Consider the following 19152-nt stretch of genomic DNA (forward strand, 5'->3'; position numbering starts at 1 on the left):
CTACATCCGGTATCAAGCGTGAAAATAAAAGATGGCGAACCCCAATGTGGCGATTTCACCATTAAGTAAGGAAGAAGTGTGGAACCAGCGGGTGAATTCATACCGAGAATTAAAGTTCTGTCCCGTTTTCATGCTAATTCAACACCGTGGTTCTTATAAACGTTCTTCTCCTTTTCGTCAAAGCTTTACTTTGCAGGGTAATTCGTTGTGTTTCCGGTAAATCCGGCTAGCCTGACGCGGCAGAGCGCGGTCGCTCCCGTCTCTTGGACATGACAACATTCAACTACCAACCTCCGAGATTACCGGCGCCGGCGGGACACGGGACAAGACAACTAACGTCAACAAAGTCATTTTAAAATTTGTCTTTATATTTTATCAAAATAAAAAAAACGCCATTAATCAACACAGGGGTCGTCACAAGCGGAATTTGCTAAAATATGGATATAGCGGTTTAAGTTTGATAAGCTAGCTAACTTTAGCTTAACTTTAACTTCAACTAATTAACGGCCGTGTTGTGTAAAAACAAAATGTCGGAGCAGAACATCAGCTTGTATGATTTGTTGAACTTATCCATCGGGACGCCTCAGAAAGGAGCTGTCAACTTCGCCGCCCTACACGCCCTGCTCCACGCCGTCCTGAGGCAGCTGGATATCCGGGAGATGAAGACCCGGTGGAGGGGCGCTACTCCCGGCGACGGGCAAACCGATGCGGTGGTGGGTGTAACGGCTCCCGAACAGGTCCACTACACAGAGGAGGACGAGGTTCAGAGGGACCCGGTGGAGCGGGAGGTTCGGCCCGGCACCGAGCTGCAGGAGCGGAGAGCCTCCTCTTCATCTCCGACCCCCTCCTCCGGTCCTGGGGCGGGCGGACAGGAGGGGCTCCGGCCCCGCATCGAGAGCTGCGAGGACGAGGTGTCCAAGGTCAGTTACAGTTTATTATTTATGTGACAACTTCTTTTCTATTATAACTGGTTTTATTTTGAACATTTACTGAACACAACGTTATAATTAACTTTATTCCCCAAACTGTGAAGTAAGAACTGGTCTTTCTCTATCAAACCAAATGGCTGATAACTGCAAAACAAACTTTTATATCATATTTCTCATCAGATTTATTATTTATATTAGGCTATGTGCAGTGGTGGAATGGATTTAAGTACATTTACTAAAATACCCTACTGGAGTATTTTCTTTTAATGCCTCTGCTCCACTACATTTATCTGACAGCTTTATTTACTTTACAAATTAAAACTTTAGCTTTTATAATAGATTAAACCACACAACGTTGTATAAAATAGTTAAATTTAAGTCCATCTCGACCAGCTGTAACAGTTAATACTGCTTAATGCATCACTAATAGTAATAAACCATTTCTTTCAGAATTATAATTACTTTTATTTCTTTGTCAAATCTGTTGATCGTCCTCAAATGTCTTTTTCTGTCCACAACCCACAGATATTCAGTTTACTGTCATAGAGGAGGAAAGACACCAGAAAATATTCACATTTAACAAGCTGACATCAGAGAATTGACAAACTGATTAATCAATCATCAAAATAGTTAACTAATCGATCAATCAATGCAGCTCTACTTTTGTTACAAACACTTTTAAGATAGTATTTCATTTTCAGAAAACAGTGAAAAGTGTCACATTGTGGTTTCCCTCATTTGCAATGATGTCAAGATACACAAAAATATATACGACGAGTTACAACATTTAAAAATAACAACATTTGAGATCATCAACAAATGTCTCGTTCTGTCGGACCAACAGTCCAAAACCCAAAGATATTTAATGACGAAAACTTTAATATAATAAGACAAAGAAAAGTGGCATCTACTGTTTAAGAGGCTGGAAACGTGGAATCTATAATAAAAGATTAATTAAATCGAAATTAATCAAAATAGTAGCTGAAAATTTTTTCGTTTTTTCTCCTGGACTAATGAATGAATGAATTGTTGCAGCTCTACACTAGATTATCAGCTGTTAATCAGCATGTTAAGACATATTGATCATCCTCAATAACACACTCACGAGGAACTGGTCATTTTTGTGCAGGTACTGACCACACCCTGTGCGGTGACGTCACAACAGGCGCTTCTCTTCTGTCACATGATGAAAACACCTGGTGACATCACTGATCAGGGTGACACCAGGTGTGCAACATGCTTCACAGTTTTTTTCTGTGTGATTCAGTGTTGATTTGTAACTCGTCCTCTCTCTGATCTCTCTGGTCGTTTGGTTAAACTAGGTTTTCTTTAAAGCAGAAGTCGTCTGAGCCTGAGGCGGCAGGACACTCTTCTTCTCCTCCTCCATCTCTGGCGGGCTGCAGTGAACTTTTCAGCGTAGTATTAAGCCGTTGCTGACAGAGCGGAGGACAATAGGAGATGGGCACCACCCTGACATCTCAAATGACCTCTGCGTGTCTCTGTTCAGGTTTCTGTCAGGCCGCCTCCAAAAGAGCGAAACAGTAGAGAGACGTGAGGACGTTCAGAAAACTGTTAGCTTTTATCTGAAAGAGACAAAGCGCAGAGTTTGATCAGAGCAGAATGTGTTGGAGGTGTTTTTGTGTCATTGTCTGGAGTTTCCATCATCTTTTCCATCTCGCTCTTGATCCTCCCTTCCTGTATGTGATAGGGGTAATTAGTCCCCTGCAGAGATGACTCTGGTTGTCAGGGGATGAATAACCCTCAGGTGAAAAGCAGGACATCAGGCAGGTGCAGGTGATGCTGCGTCTTTCAGAAGCCTGTCTGAATCATTCATGTCCTCTGTGGGCATCATCAGGGTCAGCTGGTGTATCCGCTGACTTAACTATGATGAGGTGACCCGGCGTGCCCTCGTCCACCAGTGTCTCCTCTCTGAAGGGCCCGGTTCTATTAGAAAGCCCTGTCTACAGAATGAGCTACATGTCGGAGGGTTCAGGCAGCGTGCCATGATCCACCTATTACTCTGTCAGAGCAACTGTTTTAATAAAACGTCTGTTTGGCTGAGGATCCCCCCTCAGAACAGCTGAGTGACGTTTGCTGCTCAAAGTGCAGCAACAGTCGGCTCAGTTAATGACTGACTGTTTGAATTAAAGAGTAACGAAGGTGAAGCGTAAAGCTGTTTCTTTTTCTGTCGCTGAATTATGACTCCTGCCCGGGAGGTCGTTTTTATGGTCCCGTTTCTTTATATTCATATATATTCATACCTGAATTGGATAAAATGTTGCCATGAACAAAGGAAGAAATGAGTTGTTGTTAGTTCAACAATTCCAACTGTTATCACTGAATGTAGTGCATGCTTCAGAAGATTAATCCTTTTACATTGATCTGCAGAAAATAATGAGCTAGATTAAATATAAATGTAATATTTCTGTTCCAGCTTCTCATATGTAAATATTTGCTGGTGTCGTAGTCTTCAGTGGGAGGAAATGAGACGCTTTTGAGTTGAGGACTGTTGGATAAACAAAAAAAGCATTTCTGTAGACTTTAAGCTTCTGTACACTCTAACAGTATTTTTTAAATTAGTTTTCTGATATTCATTGTTCTAAAGATTAATCTATTAATCAAGAAAATTATTGGTAGAAAAATCAGTAATGAAAATAATTGTTAGTTGCAGCTCTACTGCTGTTCACATCTTAGATTGTCTTGTTTAAAGAAAATTAATCTCCAACTATTTTGATAATCAATAAGTTGTTTCTGCCACGTTTCAAGCAAAATCTCAGCAAAATCTTTTTAAATGTGAGGATTTTCTGCTTGTCTTTGTCATTTATGACAGTACATTTCTGAGACTCTTCTGTGACTGAACTTATTAACAAGCTGTTAGTCATTCAGACGCTGCTGAAGCTCTGTGGGGTCGCTACGCATCATCTCATGTCCGGACACATTTGGCACAAGTTAAACACACAGCTCAGGAATGTCCTTTGTTTCAGTTTGTGTCTCACACACACACACACACACACACACACACACACACGCACGCACACACACACACACACAAAGAACAATTTGAATGTAACCGTTGACTCTGCCAACAAACCCTGACAGCCTCACAGGAAATTTAAATAACCTGGTTGAAGGAGGGATTATCAGCCTGAGAGAGCTCATGTGAAAAAGTGTAACAGCTGGATTTGTCTCTTCTGTAACACCTGGATCAATTTTCACCCTGTTTGTCAGCTTCAGTCTGCTTTCACTGAGGTCAGAGGTCAGAGGTCAGATGGATGAAGTCAGATTCCTGAGACATTCCTCAGATCTCTCAGGCAGAACAAACTGAGTCATTTTTTACATAAATCCATGCGTTGATAATCCTTTTATATTCTACAAGTTGAAGACAGAAGAAGTCCTTTGAACTGTATATGATCAGTGGTTGATTTTAAAGTGTCTGTCTGGTTTCTCTGTAGGTCATGAAGCTCATACAGGAACTCCACGAACAAAAAGACAACGTGAAGGAAGAGATGAAGGAGCTCCGCCAACAACACAAGGTGAGACGATCACTGACAAAACAAGACTCTAATCTTCATACTGTAACCAACAGCTATAATATTCAAAGTATTTTATGTAGCTGCTCCTCAAAGTTAGGCTTATGATCTGAGAACATGATAAGAGCTGAGTCAGACTCAGGTTTGCAAAAAGGAACCAAATGCAACTCCAGGCAGGTGAAGGCAACAAAAAGCAAGACAACATGCAGAAGCAATCCAATAACTAAGGAAATACAAAAACACAAAAAGTAGAAACCAGTGAAGCGCTGGGAACAAGAACACTGACATGAGCAGCAAACACAGACGTACTGACAGAGGGAAACACACGGGTGAAACAAATCAGGACAATCACAAAGACAAGGCAAGTTTATTTGTAGAGCACAACTCAGACACAAGGCAGCTCAAAGTGCTTTACAGGGGCCATCAAGTTCCATTAAAAGGCAAGAGACAGGAAGTGAAACAAAACATGACACATAAGCAGAGACTCTTAAGGTCAAACAGGACATCACTAAACCAGAACCACAAACCATCACCATCAGCTCTTCTCTGCTCTGAGAAAAGAGGACACAGTCCAGAGATTTGAATGAATTAACAATATTATTCGAACCTCAGTGGAGAAACAGTGTTGCAGTAATGTATTTCCTCTCCTGTGGTCAGATGGTTGGTGTAGAGACGGTCTCTGCTGTGGAGAAGTGCTGCCACCGTGTGGACGACCTGGAGGAAGCTGTGGTGAGTGAGAGAGATGAAGGACGTTCTCTCTGCAGGAGAGTCTCACTGCTCTCACAACTAAAAGTTGTTGCAATGACCTTTTGTCTATAAATAATGATTAAAGCTTCATCTCGTGTTCTCGCTGCGTCAGAGATCTTTGAAGGAAACATTTCAGAAGTATCCAGAGCCAGAGGAGCTGATCCAGTGTGTGACCTGGGACGACATGCAGTCGGCTCTGCTCGGTGAGACAGAAAGCATTCAGAAGGTGAGAGATGAAACTGGTATCAGGAAGGGGGAGGTGCAGTAATCCAGACTGTCATGACTAAATCCTGATGTGCACTGAGTTAACGGTTAAAGGGGACTCTAGTGATGCTACTTGTGTAGAAATCAGCAAAATCACCAAAATGACTCGCTTAGAAAGAGCAAAGAAGAAAATATTCGGAGAATCTACAATCCTGCTTTAGATTTCAGTGATTGAAACTGAAATCTCACAGTACACAGGTATGTGTCCCAATGTGGTGTTAATCATTAAGTCAGTTATCTCTCTTTATGTGGTTTGTGTGGAAAAGCTGAGAAGCGTTTGTTTGTAATCACAAAGTGATAATACCAGGCTGAGATCAAACTCTATAAAATCACCAGAAACCTAAAATAACCGTCAGCACGTCTCTATTTTTTTACAGGAGCGTGTAAATTCAGGGGTTATTGTGGTCAAACCCACACACACACCTTTCAGCAGCACCTTCACTGTAAACACTGCAGCCTCTCATACCAGCTCGTCCTCCTCCTCCCACCCTGTCGAGGGAACCGACAGGTCAGCAGCTCCTCGTTCTCCATCGATTAGTGGACAAATTTCAACTCTCCAGAAAGCAACTGACACCCAGCCGGACAGAGAGGCCTCTCCACAGCTGACTCGTCCACGAACAGGCCGGCCGTCTGCTGTTGTGTTTCAGTCTCTAAAGACCGGCGGCTCAGAGCGCTACCCAGAGATGGTGGCGGCTCTGAGGAACATCGGCAAACAGAGGGAGACGTTCAACAAGCTGGAAGCTCGTGTTGCAGCGCTGGAAGAAGCAAAGGTGGAGCAGTCAGAGCTGACACACCTGAGAGAGCTCATCACTCACAAAGGTAACTTTACATCACCTGATCTGCCCTTTAGTTACTGTACAGTGGACAGTGGTATCAGACTGAGCTGCTACTTATTGCAGCAGAATCTGTTACTTCACTGACTTGTACTAATTTCTTGATATCATATTCGACATTCAGGTTCACAGGATGTGTCGAGTCACCTGATGGATCAGCTGAACCAGCAGAGAGCTTTAATGAAGAACCTGATGAGTGAGCGGGACAAGGTGGGTGAAGTTAAACACGATCCAGACATCAGCACCAAGATCAACTCCTCAGTATCACATAGTGTGTTTTCTGGTTGTGATCATATGAGCTGATGTGTCTGTTTAAAGCTGGACAGTCTGGAGGACACGTTCATGAACCTGAAAAACTAATGTGACAGAAATTAGTGTTTAGTGTGTGTGTGAATTAAATATGTATGAATCAAGTTCTGGTGGGTGATGTTTTTATCTACTGATCCAACACTTCATTCACTTTCACTAAACTGATGCAGAACTGTATATTTTAACACTAATGTGTGTGTGTAATTGTGTGTGTGTGCGTCAGAACGTGGAGCTGGTGGACGACGTGAAGAAGGCGATCCTGCAGCTTCAGGCCGAATGTGAAAAACTTCATGAGAGCAGCCGGCGTCTACAAGAGGACAGCAGACAGAGACAGACACACATAGAGGTGGACAGACAGACAATTCACCGTCCATGTTGCTCTTCTTACTTTGTCTTTGTATTTTCAAGGGCTAGGATCAGTTTGGTGTTTCGTCTACAAAATGTCAGAAAATGGTGAAAAATGTAAAATCAGCATTTCGTCTTCAAATGTCTTGTTTTGTCCACAGTGAGAAGATATTCAGTTTACTAACATAGAGGAGGCAAGAAACCAGAAAATATTCAGATTAACTAACTTTTTTTGTGTAAAAAAATACCAAAGAATTGATTATCAAAGTAGCTGACAACTAATATATATACATATACATATATACATATATATATGTATAACTATGTATTGTTCCACTTTGACCCGTGCTTACTGCCAGATGATGTATTAACTTTTACAAATTTAATAGACGTCCAATACCTAAGATAATTGATCATCGCATACTTTTATTACTTTAAACATGGTGTTTGTTGTAATAATGATATTATGCACAAACTGTAATTGTTGCATTATGAATGTCTACTTGTCTGAGTCCTGAAGAAGTCAGATGAACTAATGATTTGTGATGGAAAAAGGAGAAAACTCTGGAAATATTCTGACCTTTGTTTAGCAGGAATGATTTTCATTGTTGCTCACAGTAACTGCTGAACTCTGTCTCCACAGGAGCTGTACAAGGCGACGGAGGAGCTGGAGGAGAAGAAGGCTGACAAACGGATGGTTGAGAGAGAAATCGTAAGTGGGTTCATTTTAACTTAGTGATAATAAATACTGTTGATACGAGAAGAGTCGGGCGGGTCTGTACAGATAAATACACAAGTTCATATTAACTACAGAGACAGAAACTCATTGTTTCAATGGGCAGTTTCTGAGATATGATCAGTTTAAAACATTCAGCAGTGTGAACCTTCCTTCAGATATGTTTCTGTAATGTGCTGCAGAGACGTATTTGTCCATCAATGTTGTAAAATATCACCTGTCCAGAAAAACTGCAGCTCTTAAGGTTCATTCAGCCGGTTTCATTATTCCAGCCTCCACAATGTCTCTGACTCTGTGAAATACAGAGACTCATCCTATTTTTGAGGAAGATAATTTATCTTGCTACATGAGCACAGTTAGAGGAAGGTTACTCACTGGATTTGAAAGAAAAATGGCTAAATGATATTTTGTATATATGTAGACATATGTTGAAGCAGAAGTATGACACTGGACCGTGTGTTATCTCGGTCTTTGGTCTTTGGTTGCACAGCTGAGAACAGGAATCACTTCAGAGGACAACAGGTTGTGTGTATACATGAATGATCTGGTTGTTTATGTTTAATGCTTATAACTTTGTTTCTAAAGCTCTAAAACATCAAGATGGTTGATTTGTTTAGTGATATTTGCAGTTTGTATGTTGCTAACCCTTTTTTATATTGGTGTCTTGTAAGCCTGTTCGGGTAATAAAATCAGTCAGTCAATTAATATATATTAATATATAGTCACAGTTCTAAGTGTGTTATGACTATCATGGAGCTTTCATATTTCTGATGATATTTCATTATCACCAGACTCTGAAGGCCTCTTGCAGTCCTGAACTTCTTGTTGTCCCTTCACACCTGCAGAAAGCAGATAAATCTGCTCTGGAGAGCAAAGTGAGCCGCCTGCAGTTTGACTCTGTGACGGAGCAGCTCAACGCCACGTTCCACGAGCTGCTGAACAAGGTGACGGGTCAGGAGCAGGACTGGCACAGAGTCATCGACAAACTCTCCACAGAGATGGAGTGTAAGGTGAATACCATCTGACAGGCGCGTCACATGTGAAGGTTTGATATGTGACATGATATCTGACCTCTGACCTCTGTAGTTGAACAGGATCGAGTTGGACTCTGTGAAGAAGCAGCTGGAAGGTCGCTGGAAGAACATCCACGAGAAGCTGCAGGCTCAGGAAGCTCCAGAGCACGAGGACGCTGCTGCTTTAAGAAAGTACGTGTTCATATGTCCATCTCATGGTTACTAATACACACAGCTGTGTATCTTCAGCTGTGAGGAGAAGTGACGTCTCTTTGTGTTTATTTCCAGACAACTCGTGGGCAGATTTCACTGCCTGTCCTGTGACCGACCTGTTGTCAAGTACACCTCTGGAACGTGAGTCAAAGCTGATAACACCGACCATTGAGATCCCAGATTATCTGGCATTTTTTTAAATGATCCCTCATATTACAAAATAAAATGACTAATTTGCTCTTGTTCGTTCGTGTCGCCCTTTTGGACAATAAAAGACATTTGGTGAAGCTTCCCTCCTCTCCTGGATTCCCGGCACACAAGTCGATCAGGCCGTTTACTGTTTACGCTCTGGAGCGGTTTCGACAGCACTACAGGAGGTGAGATCAGTAGTTACCTCCAGATTAACTGCTCTCACTTTATCTACTGTTCCCTCTTTCACCAGCAGGGGGCGCATGAGTCTCGAAAGCTTAAAGTGCTATAGCTTAGCAGTTAAAGGATCAGTTCACCCAAAATTGAAAATCCAGTCGTTATCTCCTCCCCCCACATGCTGATATAAAGTCAGGTGAAGTTTCTTAGTCCACAAAACATTTCTGGAGCTTCGCAGCAAAACAGCGTTGCAGCATTCTGCTAAACAACTAAAGAAACGGCCAGAAAGACATCAAATGTCTCGATACAGCTCGTCTGCTGTAATCCATGTCGACAGAAGCCCCGACGTCACAAACTGGTCTGAAAAAACGTTGTTTACGCCCTTTTTTAAGATGAAATCCTCACTGTGGCTGCTAAGCTAGAAGTGGGGTGTAAATGTGTAAAACAGAGATGCTGTAGATACTCTGTCCTCACTCTCTCTGACCGAACAGCGAGCGGATCTCTGAGCGGACCGACTACAGTCACCTGACTGTGTCGCGGAGCTGTGGGGGGAGGCACACTGTCACCTCGGCCAGCCAGCGACGCACCGGCCTGCACAAGCACCACACCCAGACCGAGGTGGACACGACGATTCAGGTACGACAAACAGGAGTTTATACATCTTTTATTATATATAAATTCAGTATAGAGTCATTTAATGTGGGAGAGACACTGAGTCACGCCTCCATCAGCGGCTTCTTTTTCTTTTGCAGTGTAAAGTTTCCACAGTTATTCTAGTTGTTCCACTGTGACCTGTGGACAGTGACCGGGGAAAACAATGCCTCTTCCTCTTTTGGTTGCACAATGGCAGCCTTCTTTGTGCCGGAGTTCGTCCTTCATTTTTGCATGAAAGTCCAGCCTGGTGTCAGATTGAATATCATAGTGAAAGTGATGTTTAAAGGGAACTAATCCATATGTGGATGGTGTCATTCTGCTACTGACGGTACACTGTGACATCAAGATTAACTTCAGAATGAGACGTTTAGAAAAAAAAGAATATTTCTCTCTTTTCAACAAATACACCGGATCGATCAGATGTCAATAACTTTCTTTCTCTCTGTGTGTGTGTGTGTGTGTGTGTGTTAGTCAGAGGAGGTTGATATTATTGGAATGGACGGGCATATTTACAAAGGCCGCCTGAACACACCTGCTGTCAGAAACACAGACAGTAAACTACCTACAATCTCCACCAAAGACGGTAAATTTTTATTTAAACATCCATAAATGTGACCAAATCACACTATGTAACATATTTGTAAACTTGTAAAATCCTTCTCTTTATTTGCCTCTCAGGTGTCTGCAGGTAGCACTGTTTGTATATTATTATTATTATTATTATTATTATTATTATTATGTTACTTTATGAGCTGTCAGGAATTTTAGCCCAGGTTCTTTGTTGGTTCTTTCAGCCTTGAACCTGAAGTTTCATGTGAAATATAATAAGAAGTGATTTGACACCTGCTGAAGTCCGTCCCTGCTGTCTGCTGTCCAACATGATTTGTGAGAACAAATGTCATTGAATGTATTTTGGCTGAGAGGCAACAGACGCTCTGTTTGCTCTGTGCTGCCGGTTGTTGTTGAACATCGTCGTGTTGTGCTCTGATGGCTGCAGGCTTGTGTAAAGACAAAAAGTCCTCTCTGTCCCACAAACCCGCTGCGTCTCCAGAGGTCGGACACGCTGCTCAGCTTCATCACACCCACAGTGCCAAGAGCGCCCAGTGCAGCCGCTCAGGTGAGTCACACACACACACACAGGTGAAGGTGTGACAGTTCTCCTCATCCCATCCGTGGTTTCCTCTCTCAGTGTACAGACGTCCATGTTGTGCTCATATTAATATAATATGTGAAAGCTGTTTGAACTGAAACCAAAGACCATCAAGCTGATTATCAGCTGTCTCTGTTCATCATCACAACACTGAGCAGAGACTTTTATATGAGATTAAACGTGAAAATTAGGTTGTTGTGGCAGAAAAAATGATATTCAACAAAGTCAAATATAAAATATAGTCACACAACCAGAGAAGAGTACACACCAACTTTTCTAGATCCACGCAGCCAACATGATTGATATCATGATGATATTAATATATATATATATTAATGATATTAATATAAAGGGGGAGACACTGCAGTGGAAAAAATTACCTGATAGATAGATACCACCTTTAAATTTCCAATTTCAAAGGTTGTTACAGAGGATTTCTCTTTTTATCACTCCATAAATCTGAAAATACTGTTAAAGGCCGTTAAAAAACATCAACACTCAGCATATTTCAGGAATAAAATGTTCTATAAATCAGGCTGTGAATGATATATGTGCTAAGCCCTCTGTAAAACCTTCAGAATATAGGTTTCTGCTTTTAAGATATGTATTGTAAGATTTCCGACGTTTATAGACAGAAAAAGATGAATAATGTGAACAGTTTTACTGACAGATAACAGCTTAACACTTTGAAGAAATGTCCAGAACAGAAAAACACTTAAATGTGTATTGTGGATGTTTTCTATCCACTAGTCTGAGAGAAGTCATGTGATGGCAGCAATGCATCGACCATCATCCTCCAGCAGGTGACCCCTGCATGCCTCCTCTAACCCCCCTCCTCTCCTCCTGTGTGTCCAGCCTCCAGCAGCTCGGGTCGGGACTGGCCCGTGTCGGCTCTGGGCTGCACGTCTCAGAGCTCCTTCACTCAGGCTTCAGCTGCAGCAGACAGCAACGCAGGGCGACAGGCTGACGAGCCGCTCGACCTATAGGGGGCGACAGAACGCTCTGTACTGTTTTATATGTGATTCTGCAGAGAGAAGGTAACCTGCTCGATACATGTCCCATAATGCACCTGTCAAACACCACTAGAGTCCACTACTTGCTTTTTTTTTTTTACTTTGTTGATTTTTTTGTGATCAGACACTTTAAATGTTGTTCTTATGAATGATAATGTCAATAATAATCAATAAACTTGAGTGTAAATTTGATCACTTCCTGTTGCTTCAGAGGATTTTTCCACTCAGTGAGACACAAGATATTGAATCAGTAAAAAGTACAATATTTGCCTGGAGTGGAAGTATAAAATAACAGAAAAAAGAAATACTCAAGTAAAGTACCTCAGAGTACTTGAGTAGATACTTATTCTTGCTTCAGTCACAATAAAACAGATAAAAAAATTGAAAGTGTCTTGAATCAAACCGAGTTCTTCAAACAGGACAGGAAGATGAACAGTTCAGAGTGAGTTCAGTCCTCCTCGTCTGTTTCATCTTTACTCATCAGCGAGTCCTTCCTGCCCTCAGCCTCGTGTTTCTGTGAACAGGAAGTACACTTCAGTTCGTAGTAGTGATGTGTTTCCCCTCATGATGCAACTCCCCAGGGTCCTGGCCTCCTGCCACACAGTCTGACAGTTGAAGGGAACAACACATGGAGGCTTGTATCACTGACTGTCGCCATGTATATATATTTATACTGCATGTTGTTTGGAGCAGCCAAGTGCGTCTCCTCTGCTGCATGTGGCAGAAATGTAGTGGAGTAAAAAGTGCAGTATTTGTCTCCAAAATGTAGTGGAGTGGAAGTGTAAAATAGCAGAAAAGTACCTCAAAATTGTACTTAATTACAGTACTTGAGTAAATGTACTTAGTTACATTCCATCACTGGAATCAGATGTCAGACTCAGGAGACATTTTACTTTTACTGCTGATATTCTCAGTGTATTTCAAAGTAATAACACTTCTGTGTTAGAAGAATTTTAAATGCAGGACTTTATAACTTATAATGGATTACTTTGACAGTGTTGTAATTGGCAGTGTTGTAACAAGTAAAAAAAAAAAAGTCATACTTGAGTAAAAGTAAAGATATGGTGTTAAAATATTACTTTTCTAAAAGTTAAAGTCAGACATATGAATAGTACTTGAGTAATACAATAGTATCAAAAGTACAAGTAAAAGTGAGTTACACATATTTACATGTATGTATAAACTTTATACTATCAGTTCTGATATTCAGCATTTTTGCTATCATGTTTTTGTTTTTTTCAATAAAATTACTGATAAAATAAATAGATTTAAAATGCACTACTACCAACAGGTACTTTAACTTCTGTTTAAATACATTTTGCTGATAATATTTCTGGACTTTTACTTGTAATAGAGTATTTTCCTGTGACTGTATTTGTACTTTAACTTCAGTGATTAATCTGAATACTTCACCGCTGAGTATTGTCTTCAGTCATGTCTGTGGCTCTTTAAAGCTCCGTGACTCACACTGTTATTGAATCTGTATTATCAGCAGTTGATTAATTGTGTCATTGAACGTAACTCTTCCTTTCTCTTCTTCGAATACGCTCTCGTTATCACGCATCATCTGATGAGAATCAGCAGCTCAGTTTGACACTTCCACCACTTCCTTCCTCAATCTTCAGTCACTTCAGAGGAACGTTTTTGTGCTTTCTCAACCGACCGTCAGCTCTTACAGTAAAAACACAGTGATGTAACACCGTCAGCAGTGAGGGAAAAGCACACAGGACGTAGCAGATCATACCTTGTTTTATTAAACATATAAATACAAATTTCAACAGAGGAAATGAACACAAAGTACTTGAGAGAAATCTCTAGAAAAGAGCCATGGATTAGAACAGAGTGAATAGCTGACAAAAAATACCATCGTCCACTTGGTGAGAGCAAAATAAGAGTTGACTGGGAGGTAAAGTGTCTTAAGAGGACGTCAGCCAGTTGACTTCAGGGTGGCTGGGACACATCAGCTGTCAGAGCTCCAGAGTCACCAGTTATCTGCTCTGCAGGAAGCTCGAACACAAACCTCCCAGACCTGCAGCTCGTTCATCAAAGACACATCCCGTCACCAAACTAACCAGGCAGCTCAACACATTTCAGACGTTTGTCTCAACTTGTCCACAAACAGCTGCAGCATTTGATTTAAAGGAAAAATCCGCCCTCAGGTCAAAATGTCTGCTTTTAAAACCACGCTGCTTATTAGAAATAATAACGCATGACGCCACCTTTCCACCGCAGGGACGAGGAACCTGAGGAGGAACTCGACCTTCCACCACCGAAACAAGGGTCTAAATTAAGTTCCTGGGACATTTTTTTTATTTGTCAAAAAATCCCTGCTTGGAGGATTGTACTTTCCCAAAGTACAGGAAGCCCTGAACGTTTCTGATTGGTCGAGTACTGGCAGCATTTTATTTCAGCATCCATTTTTAAAATCTGCTGCAGCAAACCAGTTTGTTTTTAGCTCACGGTGCTTCGACACAGAACAAAGCAAACGACAGACGGAACAAAGATAAAGTTGTTGTGCAGTCGAGCGTAAAAACACGTAGAAACAGCCGGCGCTTTTTCATACGTCAGCGGAGTAATTCATCAAATCTTCACGGGTCTTTAGGCTGCAGTGGAAACGCATAACGAGCTTTTAGTTCCTTGAAAAGTTTGTCCTGGGACTTCAAATTCTGGGTACTTTGTGTCCGTTGACCTACATTCACTTCAGCCAGCTGTAAAAATCAATTTGCAGACTGTTAACAGTGTGATCCATCACAAGTCTGCTGTCGGGACATTTTCCAGGTGGGTTACAGTCACAAAACCCTGAATTTAAGCCCAAAACATGATGATTTCCTGACAATAACCACGTGATTTTAGCGCCAAAACCTAACCAGACTGAACCGTCTCAATCACAACATATCTGTCGTTTGCAGTAACGTACTGAGCCAACATTTATTCTGCTGAACTTTTAAATAAATAATAATTTATCAGATTTTGAAAGCGGCTCACAGTTTTTGCATGAAAAGTAAAGTATTTCCTCTAACATGTGGTGCAGTAGAAGTATAAAGAAGCATCAAACTAAAATACTCAAGTACAAGTGCCAAAAAATTGCACTTAAGTACAGTACTCGAGTAAATGTACCTCGATACTTTCCATTCGTTATTATCAAATATTCCAATAATTGATTAATAGACGATGTAAAGTCATTTTTGAAGAGTAAAAGAGTATAAAAGTCTTGAAACATTTTAAGGTTTCAGCTTAAAAATGTGAAACTTTGCCGTTTTTACTCGTTCTACAAGATACTAAACAATCTGTTTCATTGTGGAGCGCTGAGACCGGCAGACGTTTCAGACCACACAAGTGATTATAGTGAAAAGAAAGAACTGCAGGTTGAGGCCTTGGAGGTGAGACTCAACACCTGATCCTGATAATGTTCACTGTGATGGATCAGATGAATAAAAACATCTTAAAGACTGCAAACTGAGTCTCATACTGTGAAAAAACTTGTCAAAAACACCTGTAACAGATAAAAAAGACTAAAAATGTAAATCTGTCTCACATTCAGGGCGTTTTTTAACTTGCACCAGAACCAGAACGCCTCATTAACAGGTGTTTTATAGGACGGATTTTTCCTTTACGTCAGCTCATTTGATTCATTTCTGCATCAGATGTTAAAATCTAATCAGATGTTATTAATGAAGGGAAAACAGCTGCGTCGGTGAAGTCTGACCTCCCCGAGACAAACAGACAGACCTGCAGGAAAAGTGAGCAGGCGTGAAAAGAAACAAGAAAATCAGAAACAGTTGATTGTCTGTGTGAAGCTGTGAAGAAAAACCTGTTTTCTTTTCGCGTCATCGCTCCCTGACGTCGACAATAACAACTTTCTCTCATGAAGTGAAGGTGACTGTTTGTTTTTTGACGCTAACCTACGGGTGAATCTTTGTGACCTACACGAGATCCTGTGTGCAGAGTCTCGTCGAGGTTCAATCGTTTAAGACTCTGGACTGAATTCTTTCAGCAGCAGTTTGTACTTGTTCAAACCGTCTGATCCTGTCTGTGTGTGAATACATTCAGAGCACATGAGGGGCCTCTCCCATTCAGACAGACAGAGGTAGGAGTGGTTGAGCGTCTGAAAGGTTGTGTGGAAAATCACTGAGTCGGCCTCTGACCCACACAGACGGACAGAAACATCATCGAAATATTCTCCAATCAGATTCATGTGCTTTTCTGTGAGTCAGTCGTCAGCGTGACTGAAATCATTTGGCTGAGGTTTTATTTACAGAACTGCCGCTCATTATCAAACTACCAGGAAGCCAGGAGCGACCGGGAACATGTAAAAACGACTCTCCTGCTCCTTCTTCTCCGACAGTCGGCCTGAAATGATTCCTAACAAAACTACGGTATAAACGTGGCAGCTCTCCGTCTCCCAATGATCAAATTATTGCAAACATTGCCGACATTTCTTTATCGTTCATCTTTCTTCACTCTGTTTCTCTGACACATCGTCCAACTGAACACCAGTTTGTGTCTCTCTTGTATGACCATGTTACTACAGTTCAGAAAAACACTTCCTGCGGTTCTGGAGGGGTTCAACAGAACCTTCTGAAAGGCGCTGCTACAAACTGTTTGAAAAGGGAAGGCCCTTTCAAAAATACTTGGCAGGTGATTGGACGAACCATCCGTATATCACAGGCTTACTTCAACCAATCAGATCAGCAGTAGGAGAGCACAGCTGGTGAATCAAACTCTTACTGAAGTCAGTCTGGAGAAGAGTGGAAACAGCACGTAGCAGCTACGCTAACCTCTTCAGGATACGCTAACGAACAGACGCTTCTCTCGTGGACTGACGCTGATTGGTTTGATGCTGCAGAACGTTTTGTCACCTCGACAGGTGAAGATTCCTGAAACACCTTCAGAACTGCAGGAAGTGTTTTAAAGCACAGAGATCACCTGGTGTCTCTGACGTTAACGTCACACACAACCAGCCTCAGTTCAGTGTCACTGAAGCGTTCATCAGGCTGTAAATCAAACTCCGCCTCCTCCAAACCACAGAACAGACGTGTGGAAACATCTGGGGATTTGAGCTCCGTTCCTTTTGTTTATCTGCTGGTTATTGCCGACTTCCTGCCTCTGACAGAGGAGTTTCTAAAAAAGAAAAGATCACTTCAGCAGATCACATGGCTCCTATCCTCAGTGAGTGCTCTGTCGGGTCCTGGGCTTGTTTGCATTGATGATGAAGAAGAAGTTTCTGCATTTTCCCCCGGACTCTGTGAAGTGTGTCATCAGTGAGCCAGGCGGTTCTTCCTCGGCTCGATGACGAAGATGAAGACGGAGTGAAAAGTGTCTCCTGCAGAGCCGAACTGCTCGTCTTCACTTAGAAAAACAAGAGGAAATCAGCAGTGTCTTTGTCTTTTTCCATTTCCTCTCATTCCACACATGTAACCCCCCTCCCACCCTCGACAACCCACCCCCGCCCCTCCCCCTCCCAAACAGATTATTTGGCTACACTTGAACCAGCCGCCCTGCCCCCCCGCAGCCCGCTACTCAGTCTCATCTCTGGCCGTGGAGCGCCGATACAACGGGGGGCTGCTGGGAGCCGCTGGGCTGAGAGACGGGGGGCCACATGGGAGTCTGTTGCATGTGGTGGTGGTAGTGGTGGTGGTGCATGTGGTGGCCGGTGGGCGATGATGGGGGCAGCCAGGCCGGCTGGTGGCTGGGTGGCGAGGAGGCCCAGAAGGAGCTGAAGCCTGAAGTAGAGGAAGGGCCCGGCGGGGAGCACGCCATCGACACCTGGGAGGGGCCGCTGCCGGCGCTGGAGCCGCACTCTGACGCCCGCAGCTTGGAGAACATGGTGATGGCGTCCGGGAAGTTGGGTGGCGTGGCGGGCGTGTTTCTGGGAGTGCACATCTGTAGGACAGACACAAGAGGAGGAAGTTAACAGGAAGTCGTTTTAACCAATTCTGTGTTCGCTTTTCTAAATGTTTTTAAAATTACACGGACAACAGCGAGCGAGTGAGTGTTTCTCCTCAACAACTCACTAAATTGAGACATTCTTTAAGGGAGTCTGGGGACTTTCTCCACAGGGACAAAGTCTGTTAACTTTGTCCTCATGAAACAACTCTTAAAATCACTACACTTGTTAAGGGAGTCCGGTGATGTTGTGGTGACTGGTTCAATGGTTGGATCAGTTGAAACAGACGGTTGTTCACAAACAGCTGCTGCTGACCAAAACATTTTTTCCTTCTCAACTTCTTAACTACCGATTGTTAATGTTCAATAATAAATTAAGAGTTAATTTAACTTTGCATCTGAATCAGAACGTTTGTGAGAATGTTGCAGGCCGCGTGTTTAAGGATGGAGGTGATGGAGGCCTTTTTAAAGTTGAGCTGCCACCAGGAGGTGTTTCACTCATCAAGATGATTTAAAAACAAACCAATGAGGGCTGAAAGTTCACGTCCAGGCCAGAGCTCACCTCGGGGAGGGAGGGGGGGGGGCGACCGTCAACGAGTAAAAACAGAGCAATCCCTCAGTCTGACGCAGGGATCAGAGTTCACCAGTTCAAGTCCTAACATGTACTTTGTTTTCATATTTATTCAGTAAACTATAGATTATTTCTCCAATGATTTAATATCAGCATCAGTCGAAACAAGACTGGAAAATCAAATATCACAGTTTGTGTTCAACACTTTGTTTTGTTGATTTATTATCTGATCACATGTTTCCTCTTTTAAATCAGGAAACTTTTGTACGTGTGTGATGTCATCACGTTGTGATGAGCCGTTAAAACAACACTGTGTTTTCTCTACAGTCCTCCGGCTCCGAGCGAGGCAACGTGAGCCGAGAGCGACACACTGCTAAATGCCAAAAGTCCTCAGTGAGAAGAACGTCTCACACACACACACACACACACACACACACACACACACACACACACACACACACACACACACACACACACACACACACACACACACACACACACACACACACACACACAAGCTGCCAGAAATGGAGGAAGGGTCCTCTCAGCTGTGCAGCAGGAGGCCGGGGGAAGGACTACCGGTATATTTAGAA

The 19152-nt window shown here is 42.4% G+C and overlaps 2 protein-coding genes across 6 annotated transcripts in view; one reads left to right on the plus strand and one right to left on the minus strand.

Annotated features, from left to right (window-relative positions):
- The window catches only part of LOC311268115 (uncharacterized protein), a 21274-nt gene continuing 2122 nt past the window's right edge, over positions 1 to 19152 (plus strand). For 3 of the 5 annotated variants that reach the window (XR_014623936.1, XR_014623937.1, XR_014623938.1), the window contains exons 1-16: positions 2 to 920; positions 4382 to 4462; positions 5117 to 5188; positions 5319 to 5432; positions 5848 to 6289; positions 6428 to 6513; positions 6836 to 6958; positions 7601 to 7669; positions 8539 to 8703; positions 8780 to 8898; positions 8995 to 9060; positions 9195 to 9296; positions 9777 to 9921; positions 10411 to 10522; positions 10937 to 11056; positions 11945 to 12126. Coding sequence is in view for 1 of the 5 variants with exons in the window: in XM_084371504.1 (XP_084227630.1) it covers positions 528 to 920; positions 4382 to 4462; positions 5117 to 5188; positions 5319 to 5432; positions 5848 to 6289; positions 6428 to 6513; positions 6836 to 6958; positions 7601 to 7669; positions 8539 to 8703; positions 8780 to 8898; positions 8995 to 9060; positions 9195 to 9296; positions 9777 to 9921; positions 10411 to 10522; positions 10937 to 11056; positions 11945 to 12075 (2340 nt within the window). In the remaining 4 variants the exon portion in view is untranslated. Of the gene's footprint in view, positions 921 to 4381; positions 4463 to 5116; positions 5189 to 5318; positions 5433 to 5847; positions 6290 to 6427; positions 6514 to 6835; positions 6959 to 7600; positions 7670 to 8538; positions 8704 to 8779; positions 8899 to 8994; positions 9061 to 9194; positions 9297 to 9776; positions 9922 to 10410; positions 10523 to 10733; positions 10825 to 10936; positions 11057 to 11944; positions 12295 to 19152 lie in introns of those variants that run through there. The other 2 variants (XR_014623935.1, XM_084371504.1) reach the window with 2 other exon arrangements.
- ubald2 (UBA-like domain containing 2) overlaps positions 17569 to 19152 on the minus strand; it is a 10483-nt gene continuing 8899 nt past the window's right edge. Inside the window, exon 3 of the mRNA XM_084371513.1 lies at positions 17569 to 17985. Within this exon, the coding sequence (XP_084227639.1) occupies positions 17629 to 17985 (357 nt within the window). The 3' untranslated portion in view covers positions 17569 to 17628. The remainder of the gene's footprint in view (positions 17986 to 19152) is intronic.

This window comes from Pagrus pagrus, assembly GCF_965226575.1.
Source record: "Pagrus pagrus genome assembly, chromosome: 13".
NCBI lineage: Eukaryota > Metazoa > Chordata > Actinopteri > Spariformes > Sparidae > Pagrus > Pagrus pagrus.